Source organism: Podarcis melisellensis (genome assembly GCF_964234715.1).
Source record: "Podarcis melisellensis genome assembly, chromosome: 14".
Taxonomy (NCBI): domain Eukaryota; kingdom Metazoa; phylum Chordata; class Lepidosauria; order Squamata; family Lacertidae; genus Podarcis; species Podarcis melisellensis.
In genome coordinates this window covers 6,824,262-6,838,605 of record NC_138546.1, presented here as the reverse complement: position 1 = coordinate 6,838,605, position 14,344 = coordinate 6,824,262, and the positions used below count along the sequence as shown (strand labels likewise).

At 46.6% G+C, this 14,344-nt stretch overlaps 1 protein-coding gene across 3 annotated transcripts in view; it reads left to right on the top strand.

Annotated features, from left to right (window-relative positions):
* CACNA1H (calcium voltage-gated channel subunit alpha1 H) overlaps positions 1-14,344 on the top strand; it is a 389,727-nt gene that overhangs the window by 293,479 nt on the left and 81,904 nt on the right. For all 3 annotated transcript variants that reach the window (XM_081889028.1, XM_081889027.1, XM_081889026.1), the window contains exons 11-14: positions 1,930-2,081; positions 3,281-3,466; positions 5,192-5,309; positions 8,425-8,580. In XM_081889028.1, the coding sequence (XP_081745154.1) occupies positions 1,930-2,081; positions 3,281-3,466; positions 5,192-5,309; positions 8,425-8,580 (612 nt within the window). The remainder of the gene's footprint in view (positions 1-1,929; positions 2,082-3,280; positions 3,467-5,191; positions 5,310-8,424; positions 8,581-14,344) is intronic.

Genomic DNA, 14,344 nt, shown 5'->3' with positions numbered 1-14,344 from the left:
TACAGATGCTTCAGGTTGCATTTTTTCGGGTTGCGGACCGCCATGCACCGACTGCACAGAAGCACTGAATCACAACCTGCGCATGCGCAGACACACCACTGCAGATTGCACATCCTGCATAGATCACATTCGCAACCTGAGTGTCCACTGTATTTGTTATGTACTGAAGTTCTCACCCTGGGCCAGCAGGGGGATACTGTAGATAGTTATGCAAATAAGGGATCAAAAGTGACGTTCAGTGATTGGATAGTTTTAGAAAGTTGTTACAGTTACGTTGTACTGGAGCTCTATATAAGCAGGCTGACTGAACCCTTCAGTTCAGTTCAGTTCTGTTCTGGCCTGCGAATAAACAAGAGCTGTTTGAAGAATCGCTGTGTCATCTGATATGTTCACCCACAACTTAACAGTATTTATACCTCATTCTTCGTTTTCCAGTTCCTACCATTAAGGGAAGAGCCATACCTCAGTCGCAGAGCAAGCAAAAGGTCCTGCCTTAAGGGAAACTGTGTGTTTTTTTCCAGCCTAACCTACCTCACAGGGTTGTTGTGAGGACTAAAGGTGATTTGTAGCAGGGGTAGGGGGTGAAATGGATTCTGCCAGGTGAAGGCAAAGCCAAGGAAATCTCGCCCTGTGGTTGCAGAATGGTCCTCAGATTTTGCCCAAAGCAAAGTGTGCCGAATCGATGCTCTTTATTAAGCATATCCATCTTTATCATTAAAAAAGACAACTAATTTTCTGAAATTGATATAATTGCAGTTGATTTACAGGATAGAGATTCACAAACAGCGCTGATTCCAAGAGAGCGTTCTGGTCGCAATGTACATTCCAACAGAGCAAAGCACAGTCCCAGCTGCCTGCAAAGCTCTTTAATTAGATAGCTTCTCTTTTCTCCCACCCATCAATCTGATCACGCGAGTTCATTTTACCATCATCAATCCCTTAAACTTTTCTTCAATTACCAGGGTCCTCTGGAGACGTCTGTTTATAAGGGAGCTCAATTCTTGCTCTTACAATTAAATTGCTAAATCGTTCTTGAAAACTCTTTGCCGACCTAATCTTTTATATAGCGGAATCAAAAAAAAAGAAAGAAGTGGATTTAGATGTAAATCAACTCCAGAGAAGAAACACTCGATAATTTGTTTCACTTTCCGCCCAATAACTATTTTTCCAGGTCCAACAACATATGGTTGACTCTGGCATTCACATTTGGACATTTGTGTAGGACCAGCTCTACCGTTAGGCAAAGTGAGACGTTTTTGACACCAGCATTCAGACTTAGACATTTGTGTAGGACCGGCTCTACCGTTAGGCAAAGTGAGATGTGTTTGACACCAGCATTCAGACTTGGGCATTTAGATAGAGCCGGCTCTACCATTAGGCAAAGTGAGACACCAACATTCAAACTTGGACATTTGTGTAGGGCCGGCTCTACCGTTAGGCAGAGATGTCTTCGTCCACATGACAATGACAGTCCTTTGGCTGAATCGAGCTCCCCCCCCCCCAATCAAATGCACTGGAATGCCTCACAAGCTTGCACATTCTTAACTACAAGTGTTTAGGAAAATGTCAGCTAATCAGTGGATGTTTTACTATGCCTATGGGAACAGTTCAAACTCTCTGATATGGAATTATAGCTACATGGAACCTCCAGGTTCAGAAGCAGTATATCTGTTAATATGCTATTCTATTCTATGACAAACAAGGAAGAGGCCTGTTTCCTCTCTATCCTGCTTGTTGGCTTGCCAGAGTCATCTCCTTGTCTATTTCAGGAACCAGAACATCAAACCTATAATGTCTGAATTAGCAAGACTGTCGTTACGTGGTTTTGTGGGAGATGCCTTCTGGGTCTGGTCTGTGGGGGACCACAGAGATGTTGGCAGCAGTTCTGCACTCTCCCTTTGCTCATTGCCTTTTCCTGTTCTCCCATAGCCGGACGAGTTGACAAATGCCCTGGAGATCAGCAACATTGTCTTCACGAGCATGTTTGCCCTGGAGATGCTCCTGAAACTACTGGCCTTTGGCATCTGGGGATACATCAAGAACCCGTACAACATTTTTGACGGCATCATTGTTGTGATCAGGTAAGCTGGTCTGTTTAACTGCATCTTCAGAGGCACAGGGGGAGAGACTGTGTACACAATCTGGGGCTGGAGACAGTCAAAAGCAAATGCTCTTTCCGATTGGAAGATGTTGACAGAACTTGTATTTCCTTGCTTAGAATCAACGATGGGTTTACTTTTATCCCTCCTCCCTCCCAGTCCTTTTTTCCTTTTGTGCTGTGGCTTTTAGACTGCAAGCCTGAGTGCAGGGGTCATTGGGAACCTGCTCTGGGAACCTTTTCCCAGATGTGGAGAAGGATAAAAAATGTACAGAAATGAGTCAGATTGGGAACGAAATCTTTCTTGAACATGGGTGGGCAAACTAAGGCCCGGGGGTCAGATCCGGCCCAATCACCTTCTAAATCTAGCCTGCAGACAGTCTGGGAATAAGCATGTTTTTACATGATTAGAATGTGTCCTTTTATTTAAAATGCATCTCTGGGTTATTTGTGGGGCATAGGAATTTATTCATTTTTTTCCTTCAGAATATAGTCTGCCCCCCCCACAAGGTCTGAGGAACAGTGGACCAGCCCCCTGCTACAAATGTTTGCTGACCCCTGACCTAGGCCTTCAGTTGATTGACATCCAATGCCCTTTTAAATGTGTTGCTGGAGGGTGGGTTTATTGGCTTGTTCTTAATCTTATTATGCATTTTGTGGTTTTTATATTGTGCTCTGAGATCTACGGATGAAGGGTGGCATACAAATTTAATTAATAATAATAATAATAATACCCACCACGGGACACGGGTGGTGCTGTGGGTTAAACCACAGAGCCTAGGACTTGCCGATCAGAAGGTCGGCGGTTTGAATCCCCGCGACGGGGTGAGCTCCCACTGCTCGGTCCTAGCTCCTGCCACCTAGTAGTTTGAAAGCATGTCAAAGTGCAAGTAGATAAATAGGTACCGCTCCGGTGGGAAGGTAAACAGCGTTTCTGTGCACTGCTTTGGTTCGTCAGAAGCGGCTTAGTCATGCTGGCCCCATGACTCGGAAGCTGTACACCTGCTCCCTCAGCCAATAAAGCGAGATGAGCGCCGCAACCCCAGAGTCGGCCACGACTGGACCTAATGGTCAGGGGCCCCTTTACCACCCACCACCCGAAGCAGCCGGCCTTTCTACTTTCAGTTATTATGGCCCTAGCCATTCATGCAAGTTCAGACAGCTTCTTGTTTCACCCCACAGCGTCTGGGAGATCATTGGCCAATCGGACGGAGGCCTCTCGGTGCTGAGAACCTTCCGGCTTCTCCGGGTCCTTAAATTAGTGCGTTTCATGCCCGCTCTCCGACGCCAGCTGGTGGTCCTGATGAAGACCATGGACAACGTGGCCACCTTCTGCATGCTCCTCATGCTCTTCATCTTCATCTTCAGGTATGTGCCGGCATGCGTGTGCAACCCCTTCCTCTCCGGTTAATTGCTATGTTTTGTTTTTTCCATTCATCTCCGCCGCCGCCTAGATTAGAATGACAATGGTGCCCCTTTGCTGAGCGGTGCGTGGATGACAGCTCAACTCACAATAGACTGACAGGCTGGATGCTCGGCAGATGGATTCCCCTCTCCTCAGTCTCGCTGTTCCACCAGATCCTGCCACCCCAGAGACAAATGAAGGACGCAAAGTGACAACAAGAGCGAAACAATTGCTCCGTTGTTCTTGATCGATGGCAAACATCATCGAGGCAGCTGAACTGAAACCCAGGATGTCGTCTCTAGAAACAGAACAGGGAGGGGGGGTGAGAATGGTCCTTCCCCCCCCCGCCTCAAATTAGCTAGAAACTCTCGATTTGCATTTGTTATGCAAAGCGCGCTAGCTATTTATTTGACATTTCCCTCCATCAAACGTCAACTTCGTTTGCAAAATTCCTGGAGGGGTGCGCTGCAAAACTTGGAATGCTTCCAGGTAAAATCTAGCAGTCGCTTTGTGCATTTCAGGGAAGCACGGAACAATTATTTACCCAAAGGTAGAGGAATTAGGGGCGAAAGCAAGTAAGAGGCGACATGGGATTTGTAGTCCATCAGTTCTGCAGTGCGCCTGGCTGGCAAAGGTTGGTGTGAAACAGCGTTTTCCAACCTCTGGGGCGTACGTGACCTGCAAGCAGGTCTCGAAGCCTATACAAGTGAGTCGTGGCTGTTTCATTTTTGCCTTGGATGCGTCAAATCTCACTTATAAAACAGGCAAAACTGCAGTTGCAATGCACAAAACCAATGGCTGCTGTCAGATGCTGGTGTGGTTGCTCGAGAGCAAGCAGCAAGACTCCGACCTGTCTTTTCCATGCTTTATTATTAATACAAACTATTTACAGTGCAGAGCGTTGCAAGTCCATGTCTGCTCAGTCGCTAGCAGAATCTGGGCGTGGCCGGTCCTTGTACCTCCCCCAGCATAACAGTCACGTGACCCCCATCCTTCTCCTCCCCTCTCTGCACCCAAACCTCCTGCGCAGACTGGGCGCTGGCAAAGGGGTACTTCCCTCCTCTCCGGTTTGCTCAGCCTCAGTGTTGAGGCTCTCCCTAGCATCTCCTGGTCCCCGCACCCCTTCCTCACAGGAGGTGGGGCTTTCCACCTCGCCAGAGGAGGAACTGCTTCGCAAGATCTTCGGAGGCTTCTTGTAACACAACTGCCCTTCCACCTCTCCCTTCTGAACTGATGGCAGTTCCCTGACAGCTACCAAAGGCCTGAGGTCCAAACTTTGTGTGTCAATGAACCAATTGGTCACCATGCTATGCACCGTATTTTCCGCTGTATAAGACGCACCAGACCACAAGACGCACCTAGTTTTTGGAGGAGGAAAACAAGAAAAAAAATATTCTGAATCTCAGACGCCAGAACAGCAAGAGGGATCGCTGCACAGTGAAAGCAGCAATCCCTCTTGCTGTTCTGGCTTCTGTGATAGCTGCGCAGCTTGCATTCGCTCCATAAGACGCACACACATTTCCCCTTACTTTTTAGGAGGGAAAAAGTGAGTCTTATAGAGCAAAAAATACGGTAAATTTGGAGTTGTGGGTTCCCGTATCAAAAAGGTTGGGAACCATTGGTGTAAAGCATCCTTGAACATTGCATTTTATTTACAAGCTCCTTCCTCTCTCCTTCTCTCTTCCTAGCATTCTTGGCATGCATCTCTTCGGATGCAAGTTTGGCTTGAAAACAGACACAGGGGACACGATGCCGGATAGGAAGAATTTTGATTCCTTGCTGTGGGCTATCGTCACTGTGTTCCAGGTAAGACCCCAAAGGCTACACCTCCCCACTAAACAATGGTGAATACAGTGGTTCCTCAGGTTACATACGCTTCAGGTTACAGACTCCACTAACCCAGAAATAGTGCTTCAGGTTAAGAACTTTGCTTCAGGATGAGAACATAAATCATGATCTGGTGGTGCGGCAGCAGCAGGAGGCCCCATTAGCTAAAGTGGTGCTTCAGGTTAAGAACAGTTTCAGGTTAAGAACGGACCTCCGGAACGAATTAAGTACTTAACCCGAGGTACCACTTTATGTGATACACTCAGAGGCTGTTCTTTAGGAGTCAGATGGACAATGAAAGCCACCATAGCTATTCTTCAGCAGATTTTACTAACAGGGAGGGGAAGATAAAGAACAAAGCATAAGGAGACAGACAAGATCTCACGGTCCCATCTGTTGCCAGCACCCAGGGGTGGGGAGGAAGGAGGGAAACGGATGGAGCACACATGCATATTCAACTGCCTAACAGGGTCCATGTCACCTAGGAGATCAGAGCACCAGAGGTAAGAAAAGAGTTGTTCCATTGTCTGGAGAGGTCACTTCCTGATTTTCAACAGAGCCCAGTGACGGAAGCACGCAGCTGTATTTCAGAATGGCTTTTATATGAGTGTACGTAGTGACGCGGGTGGCGCTGTGGGTTAAAGCCTCAGTGCCTAGGGCTTGCCGATCGAAAGGTCGGCGGTTCGAATCCCCGCGGCGGGGTGCGCTCCCGCTGCTCGGTCCCTGCTCCTGCCAACCTAGCAGTTCGAAAGCATGCCAATGCAAGTAGATAAATAGGTACCGATCTAGCAGGAAGGTAAACGGCGTTTCCGTGCACTGCTCTGGTTTGCCAGAAGCGGCTTAGTCCTGCTGGCCACATGACCCAGAAGCTGTATGCTGGCTCCCTCGGCCGATAAAGCGAGATGAGCACCGCAACCCCAGAGTTGTCCGCGACTGGACCCAATGGTCAGGGATCCCTTTACCTTTACGTAGTGACATGGAACAACAGCCTGTTGCCTTTCTGCCCTGCTCAGAGACCCCGGCTGACTACAGTCAGAAGCAGTTTGCTGCACTGAGCAGATCTTTTTGGCCTGAACTACCACAGCTGTTGTTCTTGTACACTGGGGGGCAAAACAGACCTGCCCTGCTTCATTAGGAGTGACATTGTCTTTCCAGCTACAAGATCTGGGCAGACTTCATGTCACAAATGGCCTTTGGAGGACAAGTAACTTGAAAAAGCTTCTCCAGAACGAGAAAAACAACCGGCTCTGCCCGCCTCAGACCAACCTGTCTCGGTAAACAAGAGACGGCGATTAAATAATTGACTGCCGGGAGAAATTGACATTGGCGTTGTACAGTTCGCGCCATCCATTGCCTCATTTTAATGGAGGTTCCGCTGCTATTGTCACTGCAAATCTTGCGGGTAAATAAATCCGGCAAAGGAGTTGAGCTCTTGCAGCTGAGGTTAATGGGAGCCATGTTGCTAAATCAAGCCAGCATAGCTTCCCTGCTGGGCCAATACCCTGTTGGCGGGTCGCTCCAGCTTTGAGGCAGTTCTGAAGACGGTTGCCTTGTCTGAGGCTGGACTAATTGAGGTCAAAGAGTTCTTGTCTTCCACTGATATCCCAAATCAGCGGCTACCATGGCAAATTTCTGCCTCTGAATGTCAGTGACTGGGACTCACAAGCAGAGAGGGTGCTATTCTGCTCAGCACCTGCTTGTAGATGTATCTAATGGGAGCATCCGAAGGAGTGTCTCCACCCCCATCGTTCAGCCCAGACACTGAGGTCCAGCTCCGAGGGCCTTCTGGCGGTTCCCTCACTGCAAGAAGTGAGGTTACAGGGAACCAGGCAGAGGGCCTTCTCGGTGGTGGCGCCTGCCCTGTGGAACTCCCTCCTGTCAAATGTCAAGGAAATAAACAACTATCTGACTTTTAGAAGACTTCTGAAGGCAGCCCTGTTTAGGAAAGCTTTTAATGTTTGATGTTTTATCGTGTTTTTAATGTTCTGTTGGGAGCCGCCCAGAATGGCTGGGGAAACTCAGCCAGATGGGTGAGGTAATAATAATAATAATAATAATAATAATAATAATAATAATAATAATAATAATTTTACTATCATCATCATCATCTAGTTGGCCCCCATGAGAACAGGATGCTGGACTAGATGGGCACTTAAACTGATCCAGCAGTCTCTCCTCGTGTATACAGTGGTACCTCGGGTTACATATGCTTCAGGTTACAGACTCCGCTAACCCAGAAATAGTATCTCAGGTTAAGAACTTTGCTTCAGGATGAGAACAGAAATCGTGCAGCGGTGGCGCAGTGGCAGCAGGAGGCCCCATTAGCTAAAGTGATGCCTCAGGTTAAGAAAAGTTTCAGGTTAAAAACGGACCTCCGGTACGAATTAAGTACTTAACCCAAGGTACCACTGTACTGCAAACAACAGGCAGCAACAGGAATCCCAGCAATGGATTCTTTTGATCAGAAGGATCCCTAGCAGCCTTTTCAGGCACTGTGTCTACAATATCCTCCTGGAAACTCGAGTCTCATTGAGGCATGGGAGTTGCCGTTCCTCGTCCCAGAAAGTGACCACCTGCCTGCCTTCAGATTAGAGCTGGAGTACTGGGGGGTGGAATTTAGACAGCAATTCTAATCCCCTTCGAGTAAGGAGTGAATTTGTTAGGACTTGCTTTTGAGTAGACCTGGTTAGGCTTGCCCTGTTCGTAGTGAGTTTCTAGGGATGTTGCCTGGCAATGTTTTGCGAATATTCATTTTGCAGCCTTCAGTTTTTGAGCTCAGTGTTTCCCTTTCAGTTCTGAGCTCAGAAATTAAATGTTACCGCCTGCACAGTTGCGAAAGTTTGTTGGGGAGTCCCTCTGGGAATCCATGTAACACATTTTACCTTCAAGACAAGTTTTGTGGATCTCTTGTGTGGGACTTTTAGGAGTTGGAAACCCAGTTCCCAGTACCCTTTGTTCTACCTCTTTGTTCTTTGGGGGTAGCCACAGAAAAGGCTCTGTCTTGGTAGAAGCCCCCACCCGAGATAAAAGCCTGCTATTCTGGACTGATCTCTCATTCCCTCGGTCTCTCTCTCTCTCTCCATGTTGTGTGCAGATCCTCACCCAAGAAGACTGGAACGTGGTTCTGTACAACGGGATGGCCTCCACCTCTTCCTGGGCTGCTCTCTATTTCGTGGCTCTGATGACCTTCGGAAACTACGTCCTTTTCAACCTCTTGGTCGCCATCCTAGTGGAGGGTTTCCAGGCCGAGGTAAGGGAAGAGTCCCGCTGTCAAGGCTTCAGGGAATCCTATCCCTCTCACAGTAAGGTGCCAGGAAGCAGAAAAACTAGAAGAGTTCTTACCAGGTAGTTTATTCAATATTCACAGTGGCAGGTTGAGAGGAGTTCCCTACCAGGACAGACTTTGCTCCTGTGCTCAAGACATCGATTCTATAAAGCATATTTTGCTGCACTGTGCGAAATACGAGCAAGCCAGGGCTAAACTGATATTACCCTTGCTGGTACCTTTCGCGGGAAAATCAGAGGCTCACTATGTCAGGTTCCTATTGGAAGACTGGACAAACACTAGAACATTAGCAGTGGTGAAGTTTTTATCGCTGGTTGCAAGAACCAATGATCCCTATCTTTAAGTCTGAACAAAATGCTTGTTTAACCTGGAGGTAGACTAGTCTGAATTGTGCATTGCTTTGTAACGATTTGTTGGGTCTCTGGACCGTAATAAAGATTGATGATGAATATTCACAGAGAGAGAGACAAAGGAATGCGGTCTCTCCTAGTTATTGGCAATGCTCTAAGTAAAGTCCCACCCCCTCAGTCCCTCCTTTTCTACGTCACGCTGATCTGTGCTTTCTGCCTCAGAGTTTTCTGTTCTATTACTCTCAAGGCATGTCTTGTTCTGGGAGAGAGAGGTTCAGGAATGCTTTCAAGAGACACTGAGTCTGTCAGCTGTCTCTCCCCAGTGCTTCTTCTTCCTACTGCTCTCCCAATATTTCCCAGCTCCTCCCCTCTGCAGCCTCTGAACTATGACCTTCTGCAAGCCATTGTTCTAAATCTATACTGTCCTCTTCTTGGGAAGGTTCCCACCATCCTTCCTCAGTCCAGCCCCTTAAACCCACCAAGCAGGTGACCTGGCTTTTCGCTCGGTGAGCCAACCAAACATTCAATTCGGATGGCAGTTTTGACCATCGGCGGTTGTTACGGACCAGATGTTATGCAATGTGTCCAGAATTCCGGGCAACTGTGGAACTCCCTGCCACAAGGTGTGGCGGGAATTGATAGAGACGGTTCGTTCACCTACGATGGGGATAAGGAACCTCTGGCCCTCTTGATGTTGCTGCACTAGTGGTTTATTTAATTTATTATTAAATTTCTACCCCACCTCATCGGCACATTTGGTGTTGTTCTGCACTGACTGGCAGCAGCTCTCCAGGATTTTTGTTTAATTGTTTTTACTAAAGATTTTCTTGGGTAACAAAATTGCACACAGCATCTCTGCTTTCGGTTCATAGAGACCTTTCTACAGATCAGTTACATTTGAAGTGAGACCCTAATATTACGGATAGTGCAAGGTTGGGAGAGAAAGAAGGGGGGTAGTAGACTTCCAATTTTTTACAGTGTTTGTATACCCCAGATGGGCGGGGTATAAATAAATTATTATTATTATTATTATTATTATTATTATTATTATTATTATGATGCAAGGTTTTTGTGTCAGCACCATGTGGGTAGGTTCTCTTTCTATTCATTAATTAGTTTTCATTGCCAGTGAGAAAGATTTGGGGGGCCCAGGAATGGCTGGTCACCTTCAGTTGACGGCAGCGAGTTTTGTTTGTGTGTTTTTCCAAGAAAATAATGCACACTCATGATAGAAAGAACTCACAAGCCCCCTCCTCTCAGCAGCCAGGAGCAACATAACTAAACACTGGAGGGACCTGTCAGGAGTGAACATGGACCACCGGTACCCAACCGTTTTTCCAGCCTTACTAGAAAAACTAACCAACAAATTGAAACTAGCACAGGGACAAACAAAAGAAGGCACCTTCACCCCGGTGTGGCTCCCCCTTATTACATGCATTACATAACACCATTCTTGAAAGACCTACATTGGCTCCCAGTACGTTTCCAAGCACAATTCAAAGTGTTGGTGCTGACCTTGAAAGCCCTAAACGGCCTCAGCACAGTATACCTGAAGGAGTGTCTCCACCCCCATCGTTCTGCCCAGACACTGAGGTCCAGCTCCCAAGGCCTTCTAGCGGTTCTCTTACTGCAAAAAGCCAAGTTACAGGGAACCAGGCAGAGGGCCTTCTTGGTAGTGGCACCCGGCCTGTGGAACGCCCTCCCATCAGATGTCAAAGAAATTAACAACTATCTGACGTTTAGAAGACATCTGAAGGCAGCCCTGTTTAGAGAAGTTTTTAATGACTGATGTTTTATCATGTTTTTAATTTTTTGTTGGAAGCTGCCCAGAGTGGCTGGGGAAACCCAGCCAGATGGGCAGCGTATAAATAATAAATTATTATTATTATGAATCAATATGGCTAATTTGACCTAGCAACCCCTTCCCCTCTCACACAGCAGCTCTCCAGGATTTGAGATTGGGTTCCCTCCAAGCCCTGTCTGGAGGTTGCAGGGGCTGTTCTTTATGCAAAAGCAGATTCGCTTTACTACTGAGCTACAACCCTTCCCTGAGAAAGTTCCTAGTCCTCATTGTTCTGAATACAGAAGGGTGGTTTAAATAATATATATATACAGTGGTACCTCGAGTTACATACGCTTCAGGTTACAGACGCTTCAGGTTACAGACTCCGCTATCCCAGAAATAGTACCTCGGGTTAAGAACTTTGCTTCAGGATGAGAACAGAAATCAGGCTCCGGCGGCGCGGCGGCAGTGGGAGACCCCATTAGCTAAAGTGGTGCTTCAGGTTAAGAACAGTTTCAGGTTAAGAACGGACCTCCAGAACGAATTAAGTACTTAACCCGAGGTACCACTGTGTAGGACATTCCACCTTATACCAAGTCAGGCTGTTGCTCCATCTAGTTCAGAACTCTCTACAGAGTTATCCTGGATTTCAGAGAGAGGGTATCTCACAGCTCTAGCCACAAATGCTGGGGACTGAGTCTGGCACCTTCTACATGCCAAGCGGATGTTTTGCCACTGAGCTGCAACCCTTCCGCCACATTGGGACCTTCTAAGGCTCTGTTCCTTTCTGTTTTTGTCCCTCTGCCTGGGCTCCGATCTGCTTTGACATCCTGCCACACCCCCGCCCACATCCCCCCAGGACAAATCCATGGCGACATTTGGGTTTTAAGTGAGAGTTACATCCCCATTTCAGCCTCAGAATTATAACGATCTCAATATCATATTTTATCACGGAGCTTTTATGAAGCCATTAGCGTATGGAAATGATGTTGAGCCTTACCTAAACCCAACCCCGCTTGAGCTAAGAATAATGACTTAGAAGAAGGGCTTTAATCACATCGGGGGGAGAGGAGAGAGATATTACTTTTCCATGTTCCTTAAGAACAGAGCGGCCATTTACCATTTTAGAATGCTCAATTGGCATTAGCCGCAGAAAGATTCAAGTGCAGAATGAGAAACAGCTTTGCTCTTCAGAACACGAGTCCTCAAGAAGTGGGAGGGAAGGAGGCGGACAGAAGAAGGATGAATGTTTTCAAGATGTTTCTTTCTCAGACAATTGGTTCCATTTTCACCTGCGGACGCGAAATGGAAATACAGTGGTACTTTGGTTCTCAAACTTAATCCGTTCCAGAAGTCCGTTCCAAAACCAAAGCGTTCCAAAACCAAGGCGTGATTTTCCATAGAAAGTAATGCAAAATGGATTAATCCGTTCCAGACTTTTAAAAACAACCCCTAAAACAGCAATTTAACATGAATTTTACTATCTAAAGAGGCCATTGACCCATAAAATGAAAGCAATAAACAATGTACTGCAGTCACACAATCAATCAATCAGTAGCTGAACTGGGTTCCACACAGTCACAAAAACAAAACAAAAAAGCCGCAAAAACAAAAATGCAAAATAAATAGCAAAACCAGACAGACCTCAGTGTAACGCTCAAAACGGAAGTGTAACACTCAAAACAGAGCATGTTCGGCTTCTGAAAAACGTTCGTAAAGCGGATCACTTACTTCTGGGTTTGCAGTGTTTGGGTTCCAAGTTGTTTGAGTACCAAGGTGTTTGAGAACCAAGGTACCACTGTAGAGCAGATTCCCTTAAGTGCGGAGGATATTTGAGAGAGGGCCTTATCAGGGCTGAGTCTGAGGGGTGCCAGGAATTAGGAGCTCTGGACAAGTAAGTCAGAACTTTAGGGCAAAGGGCAAGTCAAGACAAAAGGATGGTAAAAAAGGTAAAGGACCCCTGGATGGTTAAGTCCAGTCAAAGGCAACTATGGGGTTACAGCGCTCATCTCACTTCAGGCCGAGGGAGCCGGTGTTTGTCTGCAGATATGTAGTCATGTGGCCAGCATGACTAAACAACTTCTGGTGCAACAGGACACTATGACAAATGCTTGAATGCACAAAAACAGTTTACCTTCCCTCCGCAGTGGTACCTATTTATCTACTTGCATGCTTTCAGACAGCTAGGTTGGCAGGAGCTGGGACAGAGCAATGGGAGCTCACCTCGTCATGGGGATTCGAACCGCTGACCTTCCAATCAGTGGGCCCCAGAGGCTCAGTGGTTTAGACCACAGTGCCACCTGCTCCCCACACTAAAGGATGGGCTAGGTGGCTGGGTCAAGAAGTAAACTAAAAGGCCCAACGGAAGAGCAAATCAAAACCAGAATCTTAGCCAAAGGCTTGCCCCGAATGGGGAGCTGTCCACAGATCCAGCACAGGTCTTGACATTTTGTCCATTCCAAGACTACTCAACTTCACAAGCTGGCACTGTCAAAATACCCCTGTATCTGTGGTGTGTGTGTGTGTGTGTGCAAGGCCAGATTTTGTGGCAGGTAACCCTGCTGTCTGAAGCACTGGGTTCAAGGGGATGCGAGGCTCTTGATGCACCTTTCTTTTTTTCCCCCAATAAATTTTTATTAATTTTTGCACAAATATCTCCAAACAAACAATTTCACAAATTGCATATTTTTGTCTTTTGGACTTCCCTCAGCTTCTCTGACAATCATCCATGTTTAAATTTTTAACTACGCATTCCCGAAATTTAGTATCGCCTTTTAAAATACCTTTTCAAACATATTCTTGCAATATTCCTTATATTTTCACAAAGCTTTGTGATGCACCTTTCAGGAGTTTTCCACTCCACAGCTCAAACAAACAGTGCTAGACGCCGTTCATTTATTCATGTCATGAATTAATTCAGAGTTACCGATCCCAGTGCGCAAGTTAATCAGCTTAGACCGCAGAGGCAAAGCATGCATGCAAATCGTACACCGGAGCCTTTGGAATCTAGCTGCCTTATACACAGTCAGACCACTGGGCTCCTTTAAACTGGCGGCGCCCAGGGCAGAAGCTGGGAATCTTCTGAATTGCAAACCTGGGAACTGAGAGCTGATCCTTCAAAACATCTGGAAGTCTACGAAAGGGAAGGGGTGTGGCTCAAGGAGTAACCTGTGACCAGCTTGAAATGTCCTCCTTTGCCAACCAGGCTGTAGTACAACTTGGTAAATTCGGACTCTGGATTTAATCCTCATATGGGCGGGGGGGACGACTTTAGATAGCCAAGTGGCAATATGATCCTTCAGTTGTGATGCAAATTCTCCTTTGCTATTCCATGTTTTGCAGCTGCTTCCATATTCCTAGTATGCTCAAGGGAAAATAATAATAATAATAATAATAATAATAATAATAATAATAATAATAATAATTTATTTATACTCTGCCCATCTGGCTGGGTTTCCCCAGCCACTCTGGGAGGCTTCCAACAAAAGATTAAAAACACGACAAAACATCAGTCATTAAAAACTTCTCTAATAATTAATACCCTGCCTGGTGTGCTTTTGAACTGCTAGGTTGGCAGGAGCTGGGACCGAGCAAC